Raw genomic sequence first — 24,452 nt, forward strand, 5'->3', positions numbered from 1 at the left:
GGAATATGAGTTGGAGACACTCTGTTATGTGTAAGTAGAAATATCTGGAAAGTTTACTGCAGAACACAGTCACAACATGTAGAGAGATTCAGGTACAAGAAGAGAAGCAAGAACTGGAAGGCAGAAAATGAGTAAGCGATTGGGGGAGACAGAAAAACAAAGCTACACAATTCACAAGAAATGAGAACTCTTCAGCGATTAATGGTATATACTTCAATGCAAAGAGTCCTGTGAGGTGAGGGCACAAAGAGACACTTGGAAGTATGATATCATAGCTATTACTGAAACATGGCTGATAGAAGGGCAGGAATGGCAGCTCAACATTGCTGGTCACAGGGATTTCCGGTGGGATAGAGAAAGAGATATAAAAGGAGGGGATCGCATACAATCACAGCTGTGAAGAGTGATGGGGTGCTAGAAGGATTAAAGTCCCCCATTATGGTTTTTGAACATCTCTGTAATTTCCTTGCAAATTTGTTCCTTTATACCTTTGCCATTATTTTATGGCCAACAGAACACACCCAGTAGTGCAATCCAACGACGTTATTCCTCAGCTCTAACCAAATAGATTGTGTCCTTGACCTCTCTAGGACTTCAGCATGGTAATATTTTCTTAAATGAATACTGCCTTCCCTCCTCCTTTCTTTCCTTCTCTATCTTTCTTGAACACCCTGCATTCAGAAATATTTAGTGCCTAGTCCTGCCCTTTTTTGAGTCAGATCTCCATTATTGCCACAACCTCAAATTCCCAGAGGTCTGCCTGTGCCTACAGTACACCAACCTTACTTGCCATATGCTGGATGTTCACATACGTGCGCAATTAAAATAATTGGACCTTATTGCATTCCCTGTTACTATGAGCCCACCGAAAACCTTACTCTTTTTTAACCTAGTGCTATCTGTCTCTCCCAGTCCCGTTTTAGGAAATTAAGCTGCGCAGGTGGAAAGGGTAGAAACATAGAAACTAGCAGCAGGAGTAGGCCATTCGGCCCTTCGATCCTGATCCACCATTCATTATGATCATGGCTGATCATCCAACTCAATAGCCTGCTCCCACTTTCTGCCCGTACCCCTTGATCCCTTTCACCCCAAGAGCTATATCTAACTCCTTCTTGAAAGTATACAATGTTTTGGTCTCAACTACTTTCTGTGGTAACGAATTCCACAGGTTCACCACTCTCTGGGTGAAGAAATTTCTCCTCATCTCAGTCCTAAATGGTCTACCCCATATACTCAGACTGTGACCCCTGGTTCTGGACTCCCCCACCATCAGGAATATCCTTCCTGCATCTACCCTGTCTAGTCCTGTTAGCATTTTATAGGTTTCCATAAGATCCCCCCTCATTCTTCTGAACTCCAGTGAATATAATCCTAATAGACTCAATCTCTCCCTATATGTCAATCTCACCATCCCAGGAATCAGTTGGGTAAACCTTCGCTGCACTCCCTCTATAGCAATTACATCCTTCCTCAGATAAGGAGACCAAAACTACACACAGTGTTCCAGGTGTGGTCTCACCAAGGCCCTGTACAATTGCAGCAAGACATCCCTGTTCCTGTACTCGAATCCTCTGGCTATGAAGGCCAACATACCATTTGCTGCCTTTACCGCCTGCTGCACCTGCATGCTTACCTTCAGCGATTGGTGTAGGAGGACACTTAGGTCTCATTGCACGTGCCCCTCTCTCAATTTCTAGCCATTCAGATAAAAATCTGCCTTCCTGTTTTTGCAACCAAAATAGATAACCTTACATTTATCCACATTATACTGCACCTGCTGTGCATTTGCCCACACAGCTTGTCCAAATAACACTGAAGCATCTCTGCATCTTCCTCACAGTTCACCCTCCCACCCAGCTTTGTGTCATCTGCAAATCTGCAGATATTACATTTAATTCCCTCATCTAAATCATTAATATATATTGTGAATAACTGGAGTCCCAGCACCGATCCCTGCTGTACCCCACTAGTCACTGCCTGCCATTCGGAAAAAGACCCGTTTATTCCTGGTCTTTGTTTCCTGTCTGCCAGCCAGTTTTCTATCCATCTCAATACACTATCTCCAAGCCCATGTGCTTTAATTTTACACACCAATCTCTTATGTGGGACTTTGTCAAAAGCCTTCTGAAAATCCAAATAAACCACATCCACTGGCTCCCCCTCATCAACTCTACTAGTTACATCCTCGAAAAATTCCAGTAGATTTGTCAAGCATGATTTCCCTTTCATAAATCCATGCTGACTCTGTCCAATTCTGCCGCTGGTTTCCACGTGCTCAGCTATTAAATCTTTTATAATGGACTCTAGAATTTTCCCCACTACCGACGTCAGACTGACTGGTCTATAATTCCCTGTTTTCTCTCTGCCTCCCTATTTTAAATAGTGGGGTTACATTAGCTACCCTCCAATCTGTAGGAACTGTTCCAGAGTCTATAGAATCTCGAAAGATGACCACCAAAGCATCCACTATTTCTAGAGCCACTTCCTTAAGTACTCTGGGATGTAGATTATCAGGCCCTGGGGATTTATCGGCCTTCAACCCCATCAATTTCCCCAACACCATTTCCCTACTAATACTGATTTCTTTCAGTTCCTCCCTCTCACTAAACCCTGTGTTCCCCAACATTTCTGGTATGTTATTAGTGTCCTCCTTTGTGAAGACAGGACCAAAGTATGTATTTAGTTGGTCAGCGATTTCTTTGTTCCCCATTATAAATTCCCCGTTTCTGACTGTAAGGGACCTATATTTGTCTTCACCAATCTTTTTCTCTTCACATACCTATAGAAAATTTTACAGTCAGTTTTTTTGTTCCCTGCAAGCTTACTCTTGTGCTCTATTTTCCCCTTCTTAATCGATCCCTTGATCCTCCTTTGCTGAATTCTAAACTGCTCCCGATCCTCAGGTCTGTTGTTTTTTCTGACCAATGTTATGCCTCTTCTTTGCATCTAATACTGTCTTTAATTTCCCTTGTAAGCCATGGTTTGGCTACCTTTCCTGTTTTACTTTTGCACCAGACAGGAATAAACAATTGTTGCAGTTCACCCATGCACTCTTTGAATGTTGTCATTGCCTATCCACCGTCATCCCTTTAAGTAACGTTTCCCAGTCCATCATAGCCAACTCGCGCATCATACCATTGTAGTTTCCTTTATTAAGATTCAGGAACCAAGTCTCAGAATTAACTCTGTCACTCTCCATCTTGATGAAGAATTCTATCATATTATCGTTGCTCATCCCCAAGGGTCCTCGCACAACTAGATTCACAATTATTCGTTTCTCATTACACAATACCCAGTTGAGGATGGCCTGTTCTCTCATTGGTTCCTCAATGTATTGGTCCAGAAAAACATCCCGTAAACACTTCAGGAATTCCTCCTCTACGGTATTGTTTCTAATTTGATTTGCCCAATCTGTATGCATATTTAAGTCACCCATAAATACAGATGTTCCTTTATTACATGCATCTCTAATTTCCTGTTTAGTGCCATTCCCAACATCACCACTACAGTTTGGGAGTCTATATACAACCCCCACTAACGTTTTTAGCCCCTTAGTGTTTCTCAGCTCTACCCATACAGATTCCACATCGTCGGAGCTAATATCTTTCCTCATATCTTTCCTTGTGTTAATTTGCTCTTTAACCAGCAGTGCAACTCCACTGCCTTTTCCTTTTTGTCTGTCCTTCCTAAATACTGAATACCCCAAGATGTTCAGTTCCTATCCCTGGTCACCCTGCAGCCATGGCTCTGTAATCCCAACTATATCATACCTGTTTACATCTATTTGCGCGGTTAATTCATCCACTTTATTGTGAATGCTCCTCGTGTTAAGGCACAAAGCCTTAAGGCTTGTCTTTTTAACATTACTTGTCCTGTTCCCAATATTTTTCACTGAGGCCCTGTTTGATTCTTGCCCTTGATTTCTCTGCATATCACTTTTCTTATTCCGCTTTCTGTCTTTTGTTCTTGTCTTTGATTCCCCTTCCTCTGACTCCTTGCATAGGTTCCCATCCCCCTGCCATTTTAGTTTAAACCCTCCCCAACCACTCTAGTAAATGTTACCCCTAGGATGTCAGTCCCAGTCCTGAACAGGCCTTACCCGTCCAGTTTGTATTGGTCCCACCTCCCCCAGAACTGGTCCCAATGTCCCAGGAATCTGAAACCCTCCCCTTCACACCATCACTTCAGCCATGTATTCATCCGATATATCCTGCTATTTCTACTCTGACTGGCATGTGGCACTGGTAGTAATCCTGAGATCACTACCTTTGAGGTCCTACTTTTCAATTTACTTCCTAACTCCCTATATTCTGCTTTTAGGACCTCGTCCCTTTTTTTTACCTATGTCGTTTGTACCAATGTGTACCGCGACCACTGGCTGTTCACCCTCCCCCTTCAGAATGTCCTCTAGCCGCTCTGAGACATCCTTGACCCTAGCACCAGGGAAGCAACATACCATCCTGGAGTCTCGTTTGCGGCCGCGGAAACACCTATCTATTCCCCTTACAATTAAATCCCCTATAACTATTGCATTCTCACACTTTTTACTCCTCTCCTGCGCAGCAGAGCCAACTGCGGTGCAACGGATTTGGCTGTTGCTGATTTCTCCTGAGAGGCCATTCCCCCCAAAAGTATCCAAAGCGGTATATCTGTCTTGCAGGGGAATAACTACAGGATATACCTGCACTGCCTGCCTCGTCCTCTTGCTTTGCCTGGTGGTCACCCATTCCCTTCCTGCCTATGGATTCTTAGCCTGTGTTGTGACTGCCTCTCTATACGTACTATCAATGATACTCTCCGCCTCGCAGATGCTCCACAGTGTCCCTAGCCGCCGCTTCAGCTCCAAAACCTGGGCTTCCAAGAGCTGCAGCTGGAGACACTTCCCGCACACATGCTGGCCCCGCGCACTGGAATTGTGCCTGGCTTCCCACATAGAGCAGGAGGAGCACACCAAGGCTTTGATCCCTCCTGCCATGACTTACTCCTTTAAATTAAATTAAACCTTTTGGAAGATATTTAATATCAATTACTCTAGGGCCCTTCTTCCCTGCTCCTCATTGTTATAGAATATAGCCTCTACAAACGATGACTCACAAAGTAAGACCTTAAAAACTATAAGCAATAAAAATAGTAAATACTTAACCAGCCGTACTCACGGTACTCAAAGGATCACCTCGTTCCTTCCTCACCAAACTCCTTCAGTCACCCTTACTCTCCCAGCTCCTCTTCAACTCCCACGTCCTCTCGCGCTCCTCTTCAACTCCCAACTCCTCTCGTGCTCCTCTTCAACTCTCGACTCCTCTCGCACTTCTCTTCAACTCCTGACTCCTCTCGCACTTCTCTTCAACTCCTGACTCATCTCGCGCTCCTTTTCAACTCCCGACTCCTCTAGGTGCTGTTGACTGCCTGTCCCAGAGTCCTTCTCTCACTCTTTCCTCTAGATGCTGCTGACTGCCTGTCCCAGAGCACTCCTCTCACCCTCTCCTCTAGATGCTGCTGACTGCCTGTCCCAGAGTCCTCCTCTCACGCTCTCCTCTTCTATGTACATGTACCCTCAGTAGCTGGCAGCTCTTGGAGGCCGGATATCCTGCCTCAGAGTGGCAGAAGCCACTATTTCCAGCATCTAAGTGGCTGAGCCATGTAAAATTCAGTTGTGGCTTCTAGGGATGGTGGAGGCCAGCTTGCCCCTGGCTTTCCAGCCAGTGGCCAGCAGCAGAGGAAAGAGGCCCTTAAGTAGCCATTAATTGGACCACCTACCACCTTCTCTGCTGCTGGTAAAACACCATCAGAAGTGGGTAGGTGACAGGCATGGCACTGCTTGCCATCCCAACCAATTTTACTTCTCCCCCCACCTGCCTGCAAGTACATTCCTGGGGCAAATGGGCAGGGGACGTAAAATTCCAGTAATTATGTTTTGGAACTTACAATGGATTAGGCCATACTATTTTTATTAATGAATAACGGCTAAAATGAATTAATAACCTGGCAGGAAGGAGCATTTAGCAAACTGACCATACCATGACAGAGTTTAACATTAACTTTGAGAAGAAGAAAGATGACATACAAACCAAGGTTTTATGCTTCAGCAAGGCTCACTTTGAAGAAATGAATTATAAGCTGAACACGTTGAACTAGACTAACCTGTCGAGAAAGAAACAGAGTGAACATTTTGAGTCCAATAAAAACTGCTCAGTTCCAAAGAAGAGTCATATTGGACTCAAAGCATTAATTCTGTTTCTCTCTCCACAAATGCTGCCAGACCTGCTGCGTTTTTCCAGCACCTTGTGTTTTTATTTCAGGTCTCCAGTATCTGCAGTATTATGCTTTTATTTCCATGGACTAAACTGTTAACAGTTAAAGCTACAGAATAGTAGTAGGAGGTATTTAATGAAGCCTTGGTGCAATTATTAGGCCAATATTTACTCTTAGAAAACGTTCCACCTCCACCGTCAAGAAACATATGAGGTAAAACACTGTATAAAGCTGAAGGAAGCGACTCACAGCAATACTGAAAAGAGCAGTATTCCAGTGAACCAGGAGGAAGACAGAAAGCAACAAATAAACGCAAAGAGAATATTGAAAGCTTCAAAAAGAAAATATGAAAAAACTTGCAAGTAATTATAAAGAATAATAATAAAAGCTTTTATAAATATATTAAGTGAGCTGCTTAAGGAAGTGGCTGTCTGTTGGAGACAAACACAAATAATCATGTATTGAACAGGAAGGCAGCAAAGAGGCTAAAATAGCAGTGGTAGTAGGTAAACTAGATCTATGCACATGAACCCCCAGGACCCTCTGTCCCTGCAGACTATTTAGAACTGTGCCATCTAGTCTATATGGCCTCTCCCTAAACCATCTGTCAAAATGCATCACCACACACATCTCTTTATTAAATTCCTTCTGCCACTTGTCTGCCCATTCTGTTACCCTATCCATGCGCTGTTGTAATCAATTGATATCATCCTCATTGTTTGCCATCATTTGCCATAAATTTTACTCTGTATTGCAATATCCAAGTCACATATATATCAAAAGAAAGCAGTGGTCCTAGCACTGACCTTGGGGAACACTACTGTCTACCATCTTGCAGTATGAAAAACAATTATTTACCATGACCCTCTGTTTTCTGTCATTAAGTCGTTTATTTTTAATCTGAGCTGACACTGACCCATGAGCCTCAATTTTGATAACTTGCCTTTCACGTGTTACTTTATCAAACACTTCCTTAAAATTCGTATATACAAAACCCATTGTCTTCCTCAACCTTATCTCTTACTTTAAAAAAAATCAATTAGGTTAGTCAAACCTGCTCTGCGTTTTACAAATCCATTCTGGCTCTCTTTAATGAACTCAAATTAACTTTTTAAAGAAGAAGGCATAGAACTTGCGGAAGCATTGGTTATACATTTTAAAGCCCTTTAGGTTTGGGAATTGTGCCGTTACATTGGAAGTTTGCCACTCCATTATTTAAGAAGAGAAACATGGGAATGAATGTTACATATGAAATTGGGCATGCTACCCCACCCTGTGCTTACGTAGAATCTGGTGTGATGACATCTGATCTCCAACCTGAGACCATCATGCTCGTCTCCCATAATACGGAAGTTGGGCGGGCGCCGAAATCAGAAGCCTGCCCGCCATTTTTAGAGAAGAAACTCAAGGCCAATTTAGCTTGTCAGCAAGGCAACGGACTCGTATTTTATTTGTCCATACCATTTTTTGTTGAGCATATGTGAAAAACGTTCAGAGGAAGTTCCGCCAGGTATGGGGAGTCTGTGCAAAGGCGTATAGAAAGGCTTTAAGTGGAGCTATTCAAGTGGAAGCATTCAGCAAGCGTCTGCTGGTGAAGGTGGCATAGTTATCCAGTTCTTTAAGTGCGTTGATTCATCTTTATCAGCCTGCAATAGGAGACATTGGCAGATAAGTGACCTACAGACAGAGCCAAGTTGAAGTTTGTAGACTCTGATATTGGACCTGGAGATCACTGTCCCCCATGGACAAAGTCCATTCTGGGGGAGGTTCCTCCAGTGAGGAGGAGAGGGAAAAGGAGGAGGGCAGCTGACTAGGAACAGGTGCGCCCTGTAGCCCATCAAGACTGGCTGCTGTGCAGTAGTCTGCAGAGGAGAGACATCAGCAGCAAGCAGGCAGAGGTAGACGAAGGTACTATCTTGCAAACAGAGTCTACAGGGCAAGGATGACCTACCTCCAAATGACACTCTGCCACTCAGGGAGACAGTCACATCACTGTGACATATTGTCTGGAGAAAATGCCTTGAATTGTGTTGGTGGCCAGCCAATATCTGTGGTGTTGGAGGTTATGGTGACCTTGAATTTTTTCGTACCTGGGTCCGTCCAGGCATCAGTCAGAGACCTGTGTGGGATTTTACAACCAGCAGCCGATCATTATATTAAGATTGTCACAGATGCAAATTTTAGGCGCACCATGAATTCATATCATTCAGTGCAGATAACACATGTCAAGCAGACAGAGCCAAAGGCTTTGCTACAAAAGGCTTGATGTGGTACAGTGAGAGCCATGCTTCCACTAGGGCCATCATAAAGTGGTCCATTTGTCTGCTCAAAATGAGATTTAGATGTCTAGACTGTTCAGGTGTTACACTGCAATATTCACCTGCTCGTGTGTTACTCATGGTTGAGGCCTGCTGCTGTAACACAGCCTGGTACTCCAAAGAGTAGAGGCCTTGGCAGAGGAGGATGCAATGTTCTGCATCCTCTGACAAGGAGGAGCCTGAGGAAGAGTCTGATTGTGCATAGGGTGAATCATGCCAGCCAGCTGTGGAAGCCGGTGGACAGGAGACTTGGATGCCAGAGACACACAAGTCTCTAATACTGCAAAGATTTACCTATTAATGTGCTGTTCGCTCTATAAGACCATCTTTGTCATACTCATCTCTTCCTTGTATCTCCCAAGCATCAACACCAGGGCCACCTGTGCATATTCCAATGGGTGCCCAAATGAGGCCAATCAGAGGGACCCACATGAGCACAAACTCCATTGAGAGCATTTAGTCCATCCAAATTCAGACGGCGCATCACACACATGAAACGCTAATGAAGTTGGAGCTGCAAATGCAAAGAACAGTAATTCAATAAAAAATTAAAACAACAGATTGCATGACAAACAGAACAATGTAATCATGCTTGTGAACCCATGTGTGACTAATGCGGTGTGTTCTTAAATCTTTTCTGGGTCTTATGGCGTGGTGCTCCCCCTTTGTGGCCAGTTGTGCTGGAGCAAGACTGCTAACTCTTATGCCCCTTTGCCCAGGATGACTTTGGTGGGCATCCTCTGAGGCATTGAGAGCCCTGGTGTAGTCAGGGTCTCCTGCACAGTATTGCTGCAGTACTTGGAAGCATTTTTGTCACTGACAGAGGGGTGGAGAAGAGGTTGTCCCCATCAGGTGCGAATGGCGGCAGCAGCTGTTCATCTGCCACCGTGAGGTGCCACCCTGTTTTTGTGAGAGGAACCAACTGGAAGCAACTCCAGATACCTCATTCCTCTCTCAGATTGAACAGGGCATCAGAGTTCATAGACAAGACAATGCAATGCAGGTCAGAACCCATACCCAGTATCCCATCAGTGAGCTGCAGTGTTTGGCCCTTCATAACAGTCGCCAGTCTCTCCATGTAGGAAGCCATGCATTCTGAAGAGAGGGTGATCATAGTGCTCATGGCCTGGATGGACTCCTCCAATATCTGTACCAGTGCACGCACTCTCTAGGAGCTCTGCCACATCTTCAGATACCTCGCACTTACGTCCAGCATCTGCCACTGGATGGACGACTCCAGAGGCTCATCATCAGCCTGGGGTTCATCTTCCATGTTGCCTCCAGCATTTCCCCAAGTGTCAGAGGCCTGCTTATCATAGTCTCTGACTGGCTGATCTTGCGACTGTGATGTGCTCTCACATGTCTGTGGTTCTCTTACAGCCAAGTCGCGCACACCCACCAAGCTGCGTGAATCTGTGTTAATGCTAGGCGCTGCATCAGGATCTGACAGTGCAATCTCGGAGGCTCCTTCCTTCTCCTCAGATATTTCTGTTGGTCTGTCCTCAGAGCTGGTGGCTGGAGCTGCAAAGCTGTCACCTGTAGGGGAAACAAGCAAGGATGAATAGAATTCAATGTGGGCAAGACTCAGAGAGATAAATTGGAGGATTTTCCAAATGGGAAGAAATTCGGAATTTTAGAGGAACAAAGAGATTTGGGAACCCAAACTACACAAATCATTATATTCTAACGGACAGGTACAGAAATCAATCAACAAGGCAATAGGAATGTTGACCTTTCATTCATGGGAGCTGGAATACAATGGAGAGGATGTTATGCTTCAAACATATAAAATGTTTTTCAGATTGTATAAAGGGTAAGAGCACACCACATCTCAGGAAGGATATTTTGACCTTGGAGGCAATACTCCCTTTAAGCTGTGCCTCTGCATGGCCACACAGGAACCTGGAAAGCCTAGCTCAGGTCATTCACAAGTTTTCTCCTTTGAGACAATACGTGTGCACAGCCACAGAAAAAGATTTAAAGGTACCGCACATTGAAATGAACACGCACAACACAAACATTTTAGAGGGGACATTGCTTGGTGGAGTGCAGCGCAGATTCACCAGAATAATACCAGGACTTAGAGGGTTAAATTAGTGGACAGGTTACATAAACTTGGCTTATCGTTTGCAGAATATAAGTTTGGTAAGGTAAATAGGGAGGAATAGTTTCCTCTGTCGGAGGAATGAAGAACAAGGGGACATAATAGTAAAATTACAGTGAGGCGATTTAGGAGTGAAACCTGGAAAATTTGTTTCATGCAAAGGATAGTTGCAATGTGAAAGATCAGCCTGAATTTTTTGGATGGCGGGGTCTCGCTTCCTGCCATCTGAAGAGTCCCTGCCGACTCTGAGTGCCCCACAGCCTTTCACACTCGAATGGGCGTTAAGTGGCTGCAAGCGGGACTTCTGCCCCTCACTCAGGAGGAAGTTCCGCCTTTGAGAGCCATTGGCCAATCTGATTGGCCGGCAGCTCTCCAGTCCCTGCAGTAAAAGTGCTGCAGTGGACAGAAGAAGAAATGCAGGAGGACGTCAGATCCTAAGTCCAGGCACTGGAGGCCCAGGTAAAGTCGAGGGGTCTTAGAGGAGGAGGGAAGAAGGGAAGGCGGGGGGTTGGGGGGGATGGCGAAGGGGGTGATTGGGCTCTCGGGTGGGGAGGTGGTCGGGATGGGAGGGAGGTCCGGAGGCTACCGAACCTTAAAGTTGTGGGGGGATTGGGGGGGGTGGGGTGGTGGAGTGGGGGGGTGCTGGTTGGGGAGGGGAGGGAGAGGAGGTGGGGTGGGGCACCCAACTTCAGATGGGGGCTTCTGATGGAGGCGCCACCACCCACCTTCCCACCAGAGATGTAACTCTGTTCTCTTTCAGGCTTCCGCCACAGAAGTTCAATCATCCCGCCAGCCTAAAAATTGAGGCTGGGTGGGAAACGGTCCTTAAGTGGCCTATATTTGGCCACTTAAGGGCCTCAATTGGGGCAATAACGGGCTTCCCACCCAAGGCCTTGCCTGTCCCAGCTTAAAATCGTTGTGTGGTCAGGGCAGGCAGGAACCAGGAGTGAATCCTGTCCCTCCAATTTCACACTACCCCCCCCCCCCCCACCTAAAAATCTGCCACTGAAGGAGCGTTAAATTCTGGCCATTGATTTTTGTTCGATGAGGATATCAACAGGTATGGAGCAAATGTAGCTAAATGGAGTTGAGGTGCAGAGTAGCTCAGATCTAACTGGTGGATCATGTTTGAGAAGCTGAAATAGTCTGCTCCTGTTTCATTAGTGCCAAATGGCTTAGCATTTTAACCACCCTTTGTCTTGTGCATTAAAAAATGTGTTCATACACTTTATGCAAACAAAAATTAAATGTAATTCTTCCAAATGGCTCCTGTGCAGAAATGTTCAAAGAATCCCAAAGTGCTATGCCACATGTATATTTCGCAGACATTTTCGCACAAAATCTTTCACATTTGGTTATCTGTCGTACCAATTTGAATAAGTTTGTAACCATACGTGAAATTATATGTGCGTAATGTTCTTTTAGAAATTGGTCTGCTATAGTTTTTTAGGATCAGTGCAATCTTCCCCATTCTTTGTTGTATAAATTAGATGCTTCATAGACCAGTTATTGGAGGTTACTATTAATCTGAGCTGAACAAGTACACCATACCAAAACGGTGGCTACTAGAGCAGGTAGAAGCTACATGCTCTGTGACAAGGGGATTCTCACCACCCACAAGACTCAAGTCAGGAGTGTGATAGAATTCTTACCACTTGCCTAGATGGATGCAGTTATGTCAAGAAAGTCAACCCCATCTACCCTGCTTGAGTGCTGACACTATCACTAGGCTCTGCTGCTCCATTGCAAAGCTGTAGTGAATATGATCTGCAGGATGCACGACAACAACTCACCCAAGGTCATTTGGCAGTGCCCCTGCCCTCTACTTCACCTACAATTTTATGGGAACACTACCATCTCGATGAACTGCTTCGAAAAGCTCACAGCTTTGATTTGGATATATATTGCCGTTCATTCAATCATGGGATGATATACTGTGTAGCCTGAAGTTTCATTTGAGAACTTATTTGTATTAAAGCAAGGATAATGTAATTTTCTGTTACTTTTTGAGTTGAAAACCATTTTTAACCCAAAATGTTTATCCAATACCACAGATAGTTGATGCAAACTTTTAATAGCTAAGTAGCTTTTAACTTATATGTTGTATATGCATTACTTTTGTGCATCACTGGTTAATCAAATCTTTCCCTGTAGGGCTATTCAACAGCTCCATCCACACCAACTGTTAATACACGATCAACCAATTTGAACCCATCACTTTCTGCAAGCAACATATTGAGAATGTCTCAGATGACAGACATAAAGAAACGCAGAGCGCCACCTCCACCATCAGTCCCGCCAGAACAGAGCAGCATAAAGATTGTGGATCAGAGTGTGCAAGAGGTAATGATACATTCTGACTACATGAAACAAAAACTTCATGCTGTTAATCAAGTAATTTTACGTTTTTCCCATTCATTATCAGATTAATTATATTTACAAATTTGTATAGCATCCCTTCCCTTTCAATTATGAATTGCTGGCAAGCCTCAAGTTATGCTTTTAATTCTCTTACTCTTTGCTTATCCAGTGTATGGTTCAGACAAATAGAAAGAAAACTGAAACAGAGGAAAGTGAGAAAGACTAAAAATAAATGGAGGCAAGACAGAATGAGTGATACATGTATGAATCTGGGACAGAAACCTGAGCAAAAAGGGAGATAGAAGGAGTAGGTAGACTCAAATGGATAGTTAGAAGAAAGGAGAGAAATCCATTGAAAAATCAATCAATAACATAAATGATACCAAGCAGGAGAAAGTCTGTCTTTTAAATAAATCATTAATGTATGTTTATGGGCAGTGAACATCACAATGCTAATTTAGGTAATTATGTTCCATAATTTGATGTGAGTTTCAAACTGCTTCAACAAATTTTACCCAGTGAATATCTGAGAAAGGTCCCATCTAAGAATGACCAGTCTTTAATAGTTAGCTGAACTAATTCAGGGCAACAATAGGGATGGTGCAATCAGCCTCAGTGCCCTTGTGATAGAGAAGATAATATTGGCTCGGGTACTCACTCCAGATCACCAACTGGTGACACTTGCTTGTAATGCCTGTATATATTGGTGGGAACAAGAGCCCTGAGATGATACTTCTTGAGGTTGAATAGACTGCTGTTGATCACTGTCAAAGTTCACACATGAATAATGGCCAACTTTACAAGGTACTAGAAGGTGACTAGCAGCCATGGAACCACATCCTAGCAACAAGTCATTGTCGTCAGGGAAATAGAGGAGGGAAAGTAGAAAAAATGGGAGAGACAAAAATCATATCTTTAGATCCTTAAAGGCAGAGTGCATGAAAAATACAGGACTTTGTAATATGCAAAGTCTGACTGATAATTATATGGAGTAGCTTCTAGTATCTGGCATATGAATACTGGAAATTTTGAGGTCAGTAATAAAAATGTCAAGCCATTGTTTAAGCCATCATTTTTATAGGAAATATCAAGTGTTTTTAAGGAAGAACGTCAGTAGAAACGCATTTCCTTCCCCGGTCCATAATTTTTCATCATAACCCTATTTATAGTTGCACTACTGGCAAGGGTGACAACTGTAAAATAAAACCTACAGTTCTAAATGGGGCTGGTTCCAGAAGACTAGAAAATCGCAAAGGTTAACCCTTGTTCAAAATGGCTGTAAGGATAAACCCAGCATTAACAGGCCCGTGCTTTTAACCTCAATGAAAGGGAAGCTTTTAGCAATGATAATCTGGGACTAAATTTACAGTTAGTTGGACATATTTGGATTCATTAAGGAAAGTTGACAGAGGTTTGTTAAGGACAAATTGTGTTTAACTAATTGTTGAGATTTTTTTTAAGAGGTGGCAGAGGGTTGATGACCATCATAGGTTTAATGTGGACTTATAAATGGTGTTTGATAAATTGCCACAGTTAAAGACCATGGAATAAAAGGGACAGTGGAGACATGGATATGAAGTTGGCTGAGTGACAGAAAACAGAAGACTGGATTTTTAGGATTTAGGTTTTCTCTTCCCGCCATCTGAGGAGATGAAGGTAAACGCACCTAGCCAATATCGCCTGCCCCACAGCTATTTAATACTCCAACAAATGTTAATTGGCTGGAGGCAGGACTTCCACCCCCTCATGCAGGAGGAAGCCCCACCTTAGAGAGCTGCCAGCCAATCTGATTGGCCATCAGCTCACTAGTCCCAGCAGCTCTAGCATCTGCAGTGGACAGGACAGGGACTGTAGGCAGCCCCCAGAGCCCAAGTCCCAGGAGTCCAGGAACAGGTAAGTGTGGGGGTCTCAGGTCTGAGGTCAGGGTAGGGAGTTGAGGCCCAGCTAGATGGGCAGACGGGGTTGGGGGTGTTGGGTGGAGATGCCAGCGGGGAAGGGAGCACCTGCAGGGGCCAGACCTGTTGGGGGAGGCATCCAGTGTTAAAAGGAGGCTGCTGATGGATGCCAGTTGGAGGATGTAAAATTCTGCCCAGAGAGTAGTGCCGAACGGTCGTTTTTCCCCAGGGGTCAGTATTACGACCACTGCTTTTATTGATCTATCGGAATGACCTAGACTTGGGTGTGCAGGGCACAATTTCAAAATTTGTAAATGATGTTTGAACTGTGAGGAGGATCGTGATAGACTTCAAGAGGATATAAGCTGGAGGAGTGATTTGACATGTGGCAGATTAAATTTAATGCAGAGAAGTGTATAAATGATATATTTGGTAGGAAGAACAAAGGGAGAAAATAAAGGATACAATTCTAAAGGGGGTGCAAAAGCCGAGGCACCTAGGGTATATGTGTACAAATTGTTGAAGGTGACAGTACTGGTTGAAAAAGTTGTTAATAAGGCATTCAGGATCCTGGGCTTATTAAAGGCACAGAATGCAAAAGTTATAAAAAGATTGAATATTGTGTCCAATTCTGGACACCCCACTTTAGGAAAGATGTGAAGGCAGTCGGCATAGTGCAGAAAAGATTTACAAGAATGATTTCAGGGATGAGGGGCTTCAATTGGAGAAGCTGGGGCTGTGCTCCTTAGAGAAGAGAAGGCTGAGGGGAGATTTGATAGAGGTGTTCAAAATCATGAGGGGTCTGGACAAAGTGGATAGAGAAAGAAACTGCTACCATTGATGGACAGGTCAAGAACCAGAGCACATCAATTTAAAGTGAATGGAAAAAGAAGAAAAGGTGAGTGGTTAGGATCTGAAATGCACTGCCTGCAGGTGTGGTGGAGGCAGATTCAATCACGAAAGAGAACTGGAGGATTATCTGAAGAGAAAGAAAATTGCAGGGCTGTGGAGACCAGACTGTGGAGTGGGACTAGCTGAGTTGCTCTTGCAAAGAGCTGGCATAGACACGACTGACCAAATAGCTTCCTTGTGTTAAAAACAAAAAAACTACAGATGCTGGAAATCCAAAACAAAAACAGAATTACCTGGAAAAACTCAGCAGGTCTGGCAGCATCGGCGGAGAAGAAAAGAGTTGACGTTTCGAGTCCTCATGATCCTTCGACAGAACTTGAGTTCGAGTCCAAGAAAGAGTTGAAATATAAGCTGGTTTAAGGTGTGTGTGTGGGGGTCGGAGAGATAGAGAGAGAGAGAGGTGGGGGGGGGGTGTGGTTGTAGGGACAAACAAGCAGTGATAGAAACAGATCATCAAAAGATGTCAACGACAATAGTACAATAGAACACATAGGTGTTAAAGTTAAAGTTGGTGATATTATCTAAACGAATGTGCTAATTAAGAATGGATGGTAGGGCACTCAAGGTATAGCTCTAGTGGGGTTTTTTTTTTAAATAATGGAAATAGGTGGGAAAAGGAAAATCTTTGTAATTTATCGGAAAAAAAAGGAAGGGGGAAACAGAAAGGGGGTGGGGATGGGGGAGGGAGCTCATGACCTAAAGTTGTTGAATTCAATATTCAGTCCGGAAGGCTGTAAAGTGCCTAGTCGGAGGATGAGGTGTTGTTCCTCCGGCCCAACGCAAACTGGAGGAACAACACCTCATCTTCCGACTAGGCACTTTACAGCCTTCCGGACTGAATATTGAATTCAACAACTTTAGGTCGTGAGCTCCCTCCCCCATCCCCACCCCCTTTCTGCTTCCCCCTTCCTTTTTTTTCCAATAAATTATAAAGATTTTCCTTTTCCCACCTATTTCCATTATCTAAAAAAAAACCCCACTAGAGCTATACCTTGAGTGCCCTACCATCCATTCTTAATTAGCACATTCGTTTAGATAATATCACCAGCTTCCTTGTGTGCTGTTGCCATTCTATGATTATATGGTTCTAGGTTTAAGAAAAGTGCAAGTTATGTAATGTATAAGTCAAGTTTACACTTTTGCACTGAAGTTTACCCCTGCACTTTACCATTGAGGAAACAAGATGGTAGAAAATAGATAAACAAAAAATTAAAATCATGTTTTTGAACCCCCAGCCTATTTGGACTAGTTCATTGCTAAGCAGCATTTTTAAAAAATAGATATGGATGTTGTTAATAGATGTGGTTCAATTAGGTGCTGTAGCATATATGTTGCAGGTGATTTTTGTTCAAATCTACATCTGCTGCTGAAAGGAATCATAAGGAAATCAAAATACATTTTAACAGAAGAAGGGACAGCCTTTGCACAATATTGTTTGCTCAAATGATCATTACATAGTGGACATTTGCCACAGTATAGCCAACAAGCTTGAAGTAGTTAGGCCTGTAATTCTCAGGAGTATTTCCTGTTTTTGCAGCAGAAGATATGAAAAATTGCCATTTTCCACCATTTATTCCTTTTCTTGGTGGGTTTAGTTGATCTCCCATGAAATCTATGCACAAAGATTGGGAAAACCTGTATGGAATTTAAGGGCCAAGCATCTTAAGTTGATGTTGATGAAAGTCTGAAACTTGTTTGCTTTATGATGCAAAACATTGTTAACAGATGAAACTTCTGCACTCAGCAACCTTTCTGTCCATTGAAACAAGGTGTTAATTGTTTATTTCATGATAAGATTGACCAGCTGACTATTGACTCTAAAGGATTAATATTTTTGTTCATTTCCTAACAGAAGGCTTTGTTGTTAAAACTTATAAACACACCACATAAAGATCAGTATGAGAACTGCATCTGGAACTGAATTAGCAAATCATATCACATGATCCTCTGTAAATGTTCCTTTGTAAGATATTACCATGTAACGGAAACAGATGTAGGTGGTGAAAAATAATGGATAAAATAACATCTGTTATTTTCTCAGAGTAATCAATAGAAATGCACTTAATTTCGAAATAGTGTTTAAGTAGCTCACGACTTGGATCAGCAGCCAACTGCCATTGAATGCAAGTCCTACCTATCAAGGGAATTGGACCAGTGCAGACTGTGTGGTCAGGTCATGTCCAAATCAAATAAAATTCACATCTGATATCTGTTGAGGTCTTTCACTCAGACTGGCAAACACACAAGTACTAGTACACTTCATTCTGTCTATCTGAAATAATGCAGTTCAGATTGAATGTTCAAAACATCTATATGAAAAATATCTTAATCAAATAAAATGATCAAGTCATCTTTTTGCATGAGAAAGCTCCTAAGAAAGTGAACTTGGTTATGTTTTAGTTCTGTTACGTCACTTTCTTTGTGTAGTTTGTTTTGAAAACAGTTTAAGCAGAAAGCTATTGAATAAATGAATATGACATGTTGGCATATCACAGCCTCAAACATTGAACTGGATTCCAGCTGTGGTACCAGAGAGCAGTAGGTGCACAGGTCTTTAGTGTATTAAACATAGGATGGATTGCACTGTTCTGGTGTTTCCATGCATGATGTTTTCAGCATTTTGGTCAATACCCTGACTTTACCTAGGATAAGCTTGAGGACTGCACTTGAAATGTGCATCATTCTCTCAGTTCTCCCATTTTGGTCATTATGCCAAATTTATCATAGGGATGCCTTCTCCTTATTAGATAGATAAATAACTTATTGAAAAATTATCATTGCAGCATGTGCCAAATTGTGATGATGAAACAAATAAAACAAGTAATCATAATTAATAATTTAGTTATAGACAATCATTAAAATAAAAATAAAGTATAAAAACTAAAGGATTGCATGATTACAAAAATTTCAGTATACAAATAATTACAATACATTGCAAAATGCAGTTCTCCTTAATTTACAGAAAAAATTGAAAGGTCTACTGCACTCTACATTTTGTATTAAAACTCATAGACCATATGTTGTCAGGTTGCATGCGTTAAATTCTCAAACATTTACATAATATTTATTAGTATATTAATGTAGGGGATTGGGCTGTCTTGAAGTCTATTCATTCTATATCTTATTTGTGGAATGGTTTGTTTTCTGCTTAATTCTGTCACAAATTTACTTTCGTATGGCTGTGGCAAGTGATCGAGGCACTGGAGGTGGCCTAGGAGGTAGGATTCAAGAGTTTTCTAGCAAAGTCAGGACAGTGCTTTTTTATGCCTATCAGCAAGCAAACACATATTCAGCCATTTAGTTATTGCACCAGTTGAACCATGAGCACCCCATCTACCAATCTGACCATTGACCACCATTGACTGCTCTCATTGACGGCCGGCGGGGCGGGGTGGGGGGGTTGTTGGGGGGGGGTGGTTGCGTGAGCAGACAGTATGGTGAGAAAAGCCAAAAACTGGTTTTAGACTGGCATGGCATGAACCCAGTTTACCATCGTCTGCTCCGCCTGTCAGTGGCGGGCTGCGTTTTCTACCGTCCGACGTTGGGAATTTAATTTTAATGCATTTGCAACTGCATGCCGGAATCATCTCCCCACACCAAATTTACCTCCCATGTCGGCGTGACTTCAGAATGCTTCATGACTGCCTTTAAAAGGCGTGCACTAAGCGAGCTGAACTTCAAGGGAAACTCAGAGGTGAGTGCACACAAACTTGCACAGTGCTGGCAAGGATCACCCGCGGACATCAAGGAAGAGGCACCACTGTTTTAACGAGAAACTGCAGGAGTCATTGGCTTCACAATACAGTTGATCCATTTAAGCATTAACAGAAAGGAATGTGTTAATGGAAAATGCAGGCAACTGTTAAAGAAGCACAGCTGCTGTATTTCTGCCAGATCATCAATGAATGTCTCTAAGTTGCTTTCTCCAATTGGCATGGATAGCGGGCTAAAGGGCATCCAGTCATTGCTGAAGTGTAAGTTGACCTTAATCAGTAAACCAGATCAGAGGTGGCAGGAGTGCCTTTGGTAAGGGGGAACATTTCATGAATGTGTCCAAACCTCTTCCAGAGCCTCTATGGGATTGAGATGTCAAGTATCAGGTTTGGCATTTTCACGTAGATCTGTGAGTTTGCACCTCAGCTGCAAAGCTGTATCAGCAAAAAACTATGACATGATAGAGGCTTTCTGTTTGATTGTGGGAGGTCCACTATATTTGCCCAGTGTTCATTAATCTGTTGCATCTATCAATCCACAGGGAGTAGGAGGATTGAATTATGGAGCCTCAATGCTGTCTTCTTGATGGTAATGATCCAAAGAAGGAGGAGAAGAAGGGCTTGGAGCTGCCTTGTACATCTTCAAGAGGAGGCGTGGCCTGAGGTCCGTGGTCCAGGGGAGCCCCAGCAATGCCCAGAAGATGAAGAGGCTAGACCCATCCCACAGAGGTGACTCACATTATCAAAGAAGACTTTCCTATCTAGAAATGAGCAAAAGACAATGCCATGTATGTCTGCATTTGTCAAAAGATGTGGTGGATCTGTGGAAGGATCTAATGCCCCATGGACTGGGAGGACATCTCCTGCCAGTGCCCCTGAAGGTCACCAGTGTGCTCAATTTTTTTTGCATATAGATCATTCCAGAGATCCACAGGGGACCTATGCAGCATCTCGTAGTCCTCAGCACATAAATCAAGGAGATGATGAATGCCCTCTACAGTAAGGCTTATCATTATGTGAAGTCCACACTAGATGAAGCTAGCCAGGTTACTTGATTTCTGGGGCTTGCAGCTATCTCAGGCTTCCCTAGAATACAGGATGCAATCGATTACACACATGTGGCACAGAGAGCTCCATGATACCAGACCCTGATGTTCATTAGCAGGGGAAGGTTCCATTCCCTGAACTGGTAAGCAATCATCAGAAGCACACCAGATGCACATTTGTGCCAGGTACCCTGGGAGTTTCCATGACTCATAAATATCCTGAGACACTCCCAAATGCCTCACATATTCGAAGGGCTTCAGCGATTATAGGGCTGGCTGCTTGGGGATAAGGGACACCTGCTCAAATGATGGCTCATGAAAGCCATCCTCAGAGTGCCTCAGGGGAAAGTTCGACAAAATCCATCATAGAGTAGACCATTGGCATCCTGAAGATGGGCTTCCAATGTTTGGATCGCTCAGATGGGTACTCTCCACAGAGGGTGTCCCGCATAATCATGGTCTATTGTGCCCTTCACATCCTGGTTCTTCAAATGGGGGATTACTTGCCAGAGGGAGACATGGAGGAGGTTGAGGGCTCCTTAGACGATGAAGAGCTAGAAGCGCAGAAACCTGGAGAGGGAGATGATGGTCTGCTTCCACGTGAGGAAGCCATCGAAGAAGCACGACGTGGAAGCTATACCCGTGCCACACTGATAGCCACATGATTCCAGGAGGAGTAAGGTGCAGGCAACAGGATACGGCCACATTCCTCTGTCCCTTAGAGAAATGCCAGTGCAGTGAAAGGCCTTTACAACCAGTAACATCGAGAGCGAGAGCAAGTTCAATGTTCGAACTTGCACCTTCAACCCTCATGATACACCAGGCCCTAATCCTTGGAAAGGTCAGATGTGAACTCTGTATCCATGCACTCTGTGAAGTAAAGTCAGCACAACAGCTCAACCACTGCGCTGTAAAGGACTCGATGCCGTCATCGCCAGCTTGATGAAAACCTTTTAGCGGACACTGAGATGCGTGCATAGTTGGAGAGACTATCATGGCTGCAGGTCTTGTGCTTTGGCACTGACAATGAAGGCAGCCTTCTCATTTTTAGAGACACAGCTAACCCCCAAGGCTGTTGAGCACACCTAAGTCCATGTTGTCTTCTAAGGAGTAGGGGTTACTAACAGATTTTACAAACACTTCCAGTGAAGAGTTTGACACATCTCCCTGACATAACACAAGTGGCAAGAACTGTCATGACTCAGCTCCACATCACATGAACGTGAGGTTCACAAAGGAAGGCAATTCCTGAGTGGGAGCATGGCTCACCCTGGCAATAAGAGGGCACATAGATGCATATGAACCACACCTTCAAATGACAAGACAGTTCTCATGAACAGAAAATGTATTTACAAAGGTGCATGATATATACAGATTGATCACCTGTGACCCAGAAGTGACGTCAAAGTTTCTTAATTTTTCTCATCCTTCCACTATGCCTTGGCGCATAGTGGACATCTGCAGTAGAGCTGGAGGCAGCCTGCTGCCTGCTATACCCTTTGTCTTTGATGACTTTGGCTTGTGATCTCCAGAGGGCCAAGATCTGGAGGGCCCCATCCCGCTTTTGGTATCCTGCTGTGGAGCAGGTGCACCCTTCTCAGCCTGTACAGCTGGAGGTGATGGGGTCACAGGCAGAGGGGTTTGGGATCAGCAGGGCACTTTCAGAGTCACCTGGGTCTCCAGGTGCTGGTCCTCCTACCTGTGGGTGCCCAAGGGCCCCTGCCTGACTCCTGAGGAGAAGGGGCTTCTGGAGGGAGGTCACGGCGCAGCCCATACCCACCCCCGCTCCTCCCTCAACCACCTAGCCACTGATGGATCCCACCAACTGCTTACTCAGATGGAGTGCAGGTCCGAGCGCAAATCCGACAAGATCTGCTGGACCAAGATCTCCAAGGCAACGGCTGCCTTCCTCATGGAGACTTCGAGATGCTGGCATGTCAGAACCACAACATCAGACAGAATGCAGACGGACTCGTCCATCGTTCACTGTAGTCTGTTGACTGCCTCTCACAACTCTACCTGATTTTCCATTGCTTATCGTTGCATCTCCATGTTAGAGATGGTCGCTTGCAGAAGCTCATCATCTGACTCAGACTCGGCGGGTGCCTGATCTTCAGCAGCCCTCCGAGTGCCTGAGACCTGGGCTGTCACTGCCTCTGTCTGCTGTGGAGAGAAGTGTCAGTGAGGTGTTCCTCAGAATGTGACTCCAAGCCTAATCTAGATGTGTGACCCACTAGCTTGTGTCTCTTCGCTGGTGGACCATGCAGGTGAAAGCAGCGACGGTCCTTCCTCTGATGCCTCCACTGCATCCTCCTCTGAGGTGGCCTGGGGGTTGAGGCTTAAGGTTGCTCTGGAGCCCTATCTGGGTCTGCTGGTGCCTGTAAGAGAGAGAAATTAGGTTTAGTTCATAAGCAGGCATGTCACTCACTGTGATTATCAGGGTGTGATCAACTCATGGAGGGCTTATCTGTACTGGTTTGCTGGGAGAGGCTGATCTTGCCTTCCCCACAGGAGCGAAGTTTGCCTAGGCCTGCCAGCTTGGCTATATCCTCCTCAAACTGGAACAGCTCCTGGATGTCTGCCATCCCTCCTCCCATCTGGAATTTCACCCTCTGGTTGTGGGCGAGCTTGCCTGCATGAAGATAAATGGATTGAATGTGATGAGAAGAGATGGAGGAGAGATTGGGAAGTATGCATGCCTGCTGTGTGTGCTGTTATGGCAAAGCGGATGGTAAATGCCAAGCTGCTCAAATTCCAGAGGGAAACTTGAAACAGCTGCCACAACTGTTTTGCAATTTGTATTTCATTTTCAGATGCATGCCTTGAATTCAGTAGTAATAAATCCACCGAGGCTTATAAGTTTTTCACAAAATTAAATTAAACATTTATTAATAGAAGAAAAGATTTTAAGCACATAAATAGGTCTACAAATTACTACTATAATAACTCCTAATTCCCCTAATTAATCTGGCTCGCAGTTACACCTCCGTTAAGGCAAAAGTGAAACAAATAGCAAAGCACACAATACCTTGGACAGTGATATTCAAAGTGAATTTTCTTAGTTTCGGTTCCTGTAGACAGCAACTTGATGCATAGAGGCTGGAGGCTTTTCACAGTTGTGTTAGATCTTAGAATGCCTTCTCCCTTACTCATAACCTCATCTCCTTTATACATGTTTCTCCTTTTTTAATGTAAATTGCATTCTTCCAATATATCTTTGCAACTTTACTTTTCTCATAATATAAATCTTTCATAGTACTCATATTATCAGTAACCTTTGGGAAAAATAAATACACTAATTTAGCTTCTTATGGCTAGGTGTAACACTTTACCATCTCTTTGAAATTCAGACTAACCTAATTTATTTTAAAATGCAAATGTTCCTCACATTTCGCATTCTAAAACCTCAACCATGTTTACGTACTTAGCATTTCAAACCTAGTTTCCCTTTTGACAACTCAAAAGCTCCAGACGAGCTGTCTCCAATTCAATTAAATCCACCACATACGCATATCCACACAGAGAAATTAATCCAAACCCCACTATTAACCTACCTTTACAATGAATCACATTTTAATGAAAATTATTATAATTTCATGACAGTGCTGAGCCCTCCTCAGTAAGGGCTGGGAATGGAGTTTGTGCAGCATGATAGATGAGATGCTGGTAATGTTAAAGTGTCTACAAGACAATCTGCTCATGTGTCCCCTGCTAATATTGTGTGAGATCCCTGAGTAGTGGAACCCTTTGAGTGAATGATGTAGTTATGAGAGTGAGAGTTTGGAGTGAGCTGAAGGTTGACTTAAACCAAAACAGAATTACCTGGAAAAACTCAGCAGGTCTGGCAGCAT

General features: G+C 43.7%; 1 protein-coding gene across 2 annotated transcripts in view; it reads left to right on the forward strand.

Annotated features, from left to right (window-relative positions):
- cobl (cordon-bleu WH2 repeat protein) overlaps positions 1-24,452 on the forward strand; it is a 503,840-nt gene that overhangs the window by 294,801 nt on the left and 184,587 nt on the right. For both annotated transcript variants that reach the window (XM_041183628.1, XM_041183629.1), the window contains exon 7: positions 12,829-13,017. In XM_041183628.1, the coding sequence (XP_041039562.1) occupies positions 12,829-13,017 (189 nt within the window). The remainder of the gene's footprint in view (positions 1-12,828; positions 13,018-24,452) is intronic.

Source organism: Carcharodon carcharias, chromosome 3, assembly GCF_017639515.1.
Source record: "Carcharodon carcharias isolate sCarCar2 chromosome 3, sCarCar2.pri, whole genome shotgun sequence".
Taxonomy (NCBI): Eukaryota; Metazoa; Chordata; class Chondrichthyes; order Lamniformes; family Lamnidae; genus Carcharodon; species Carcharodon carcharias.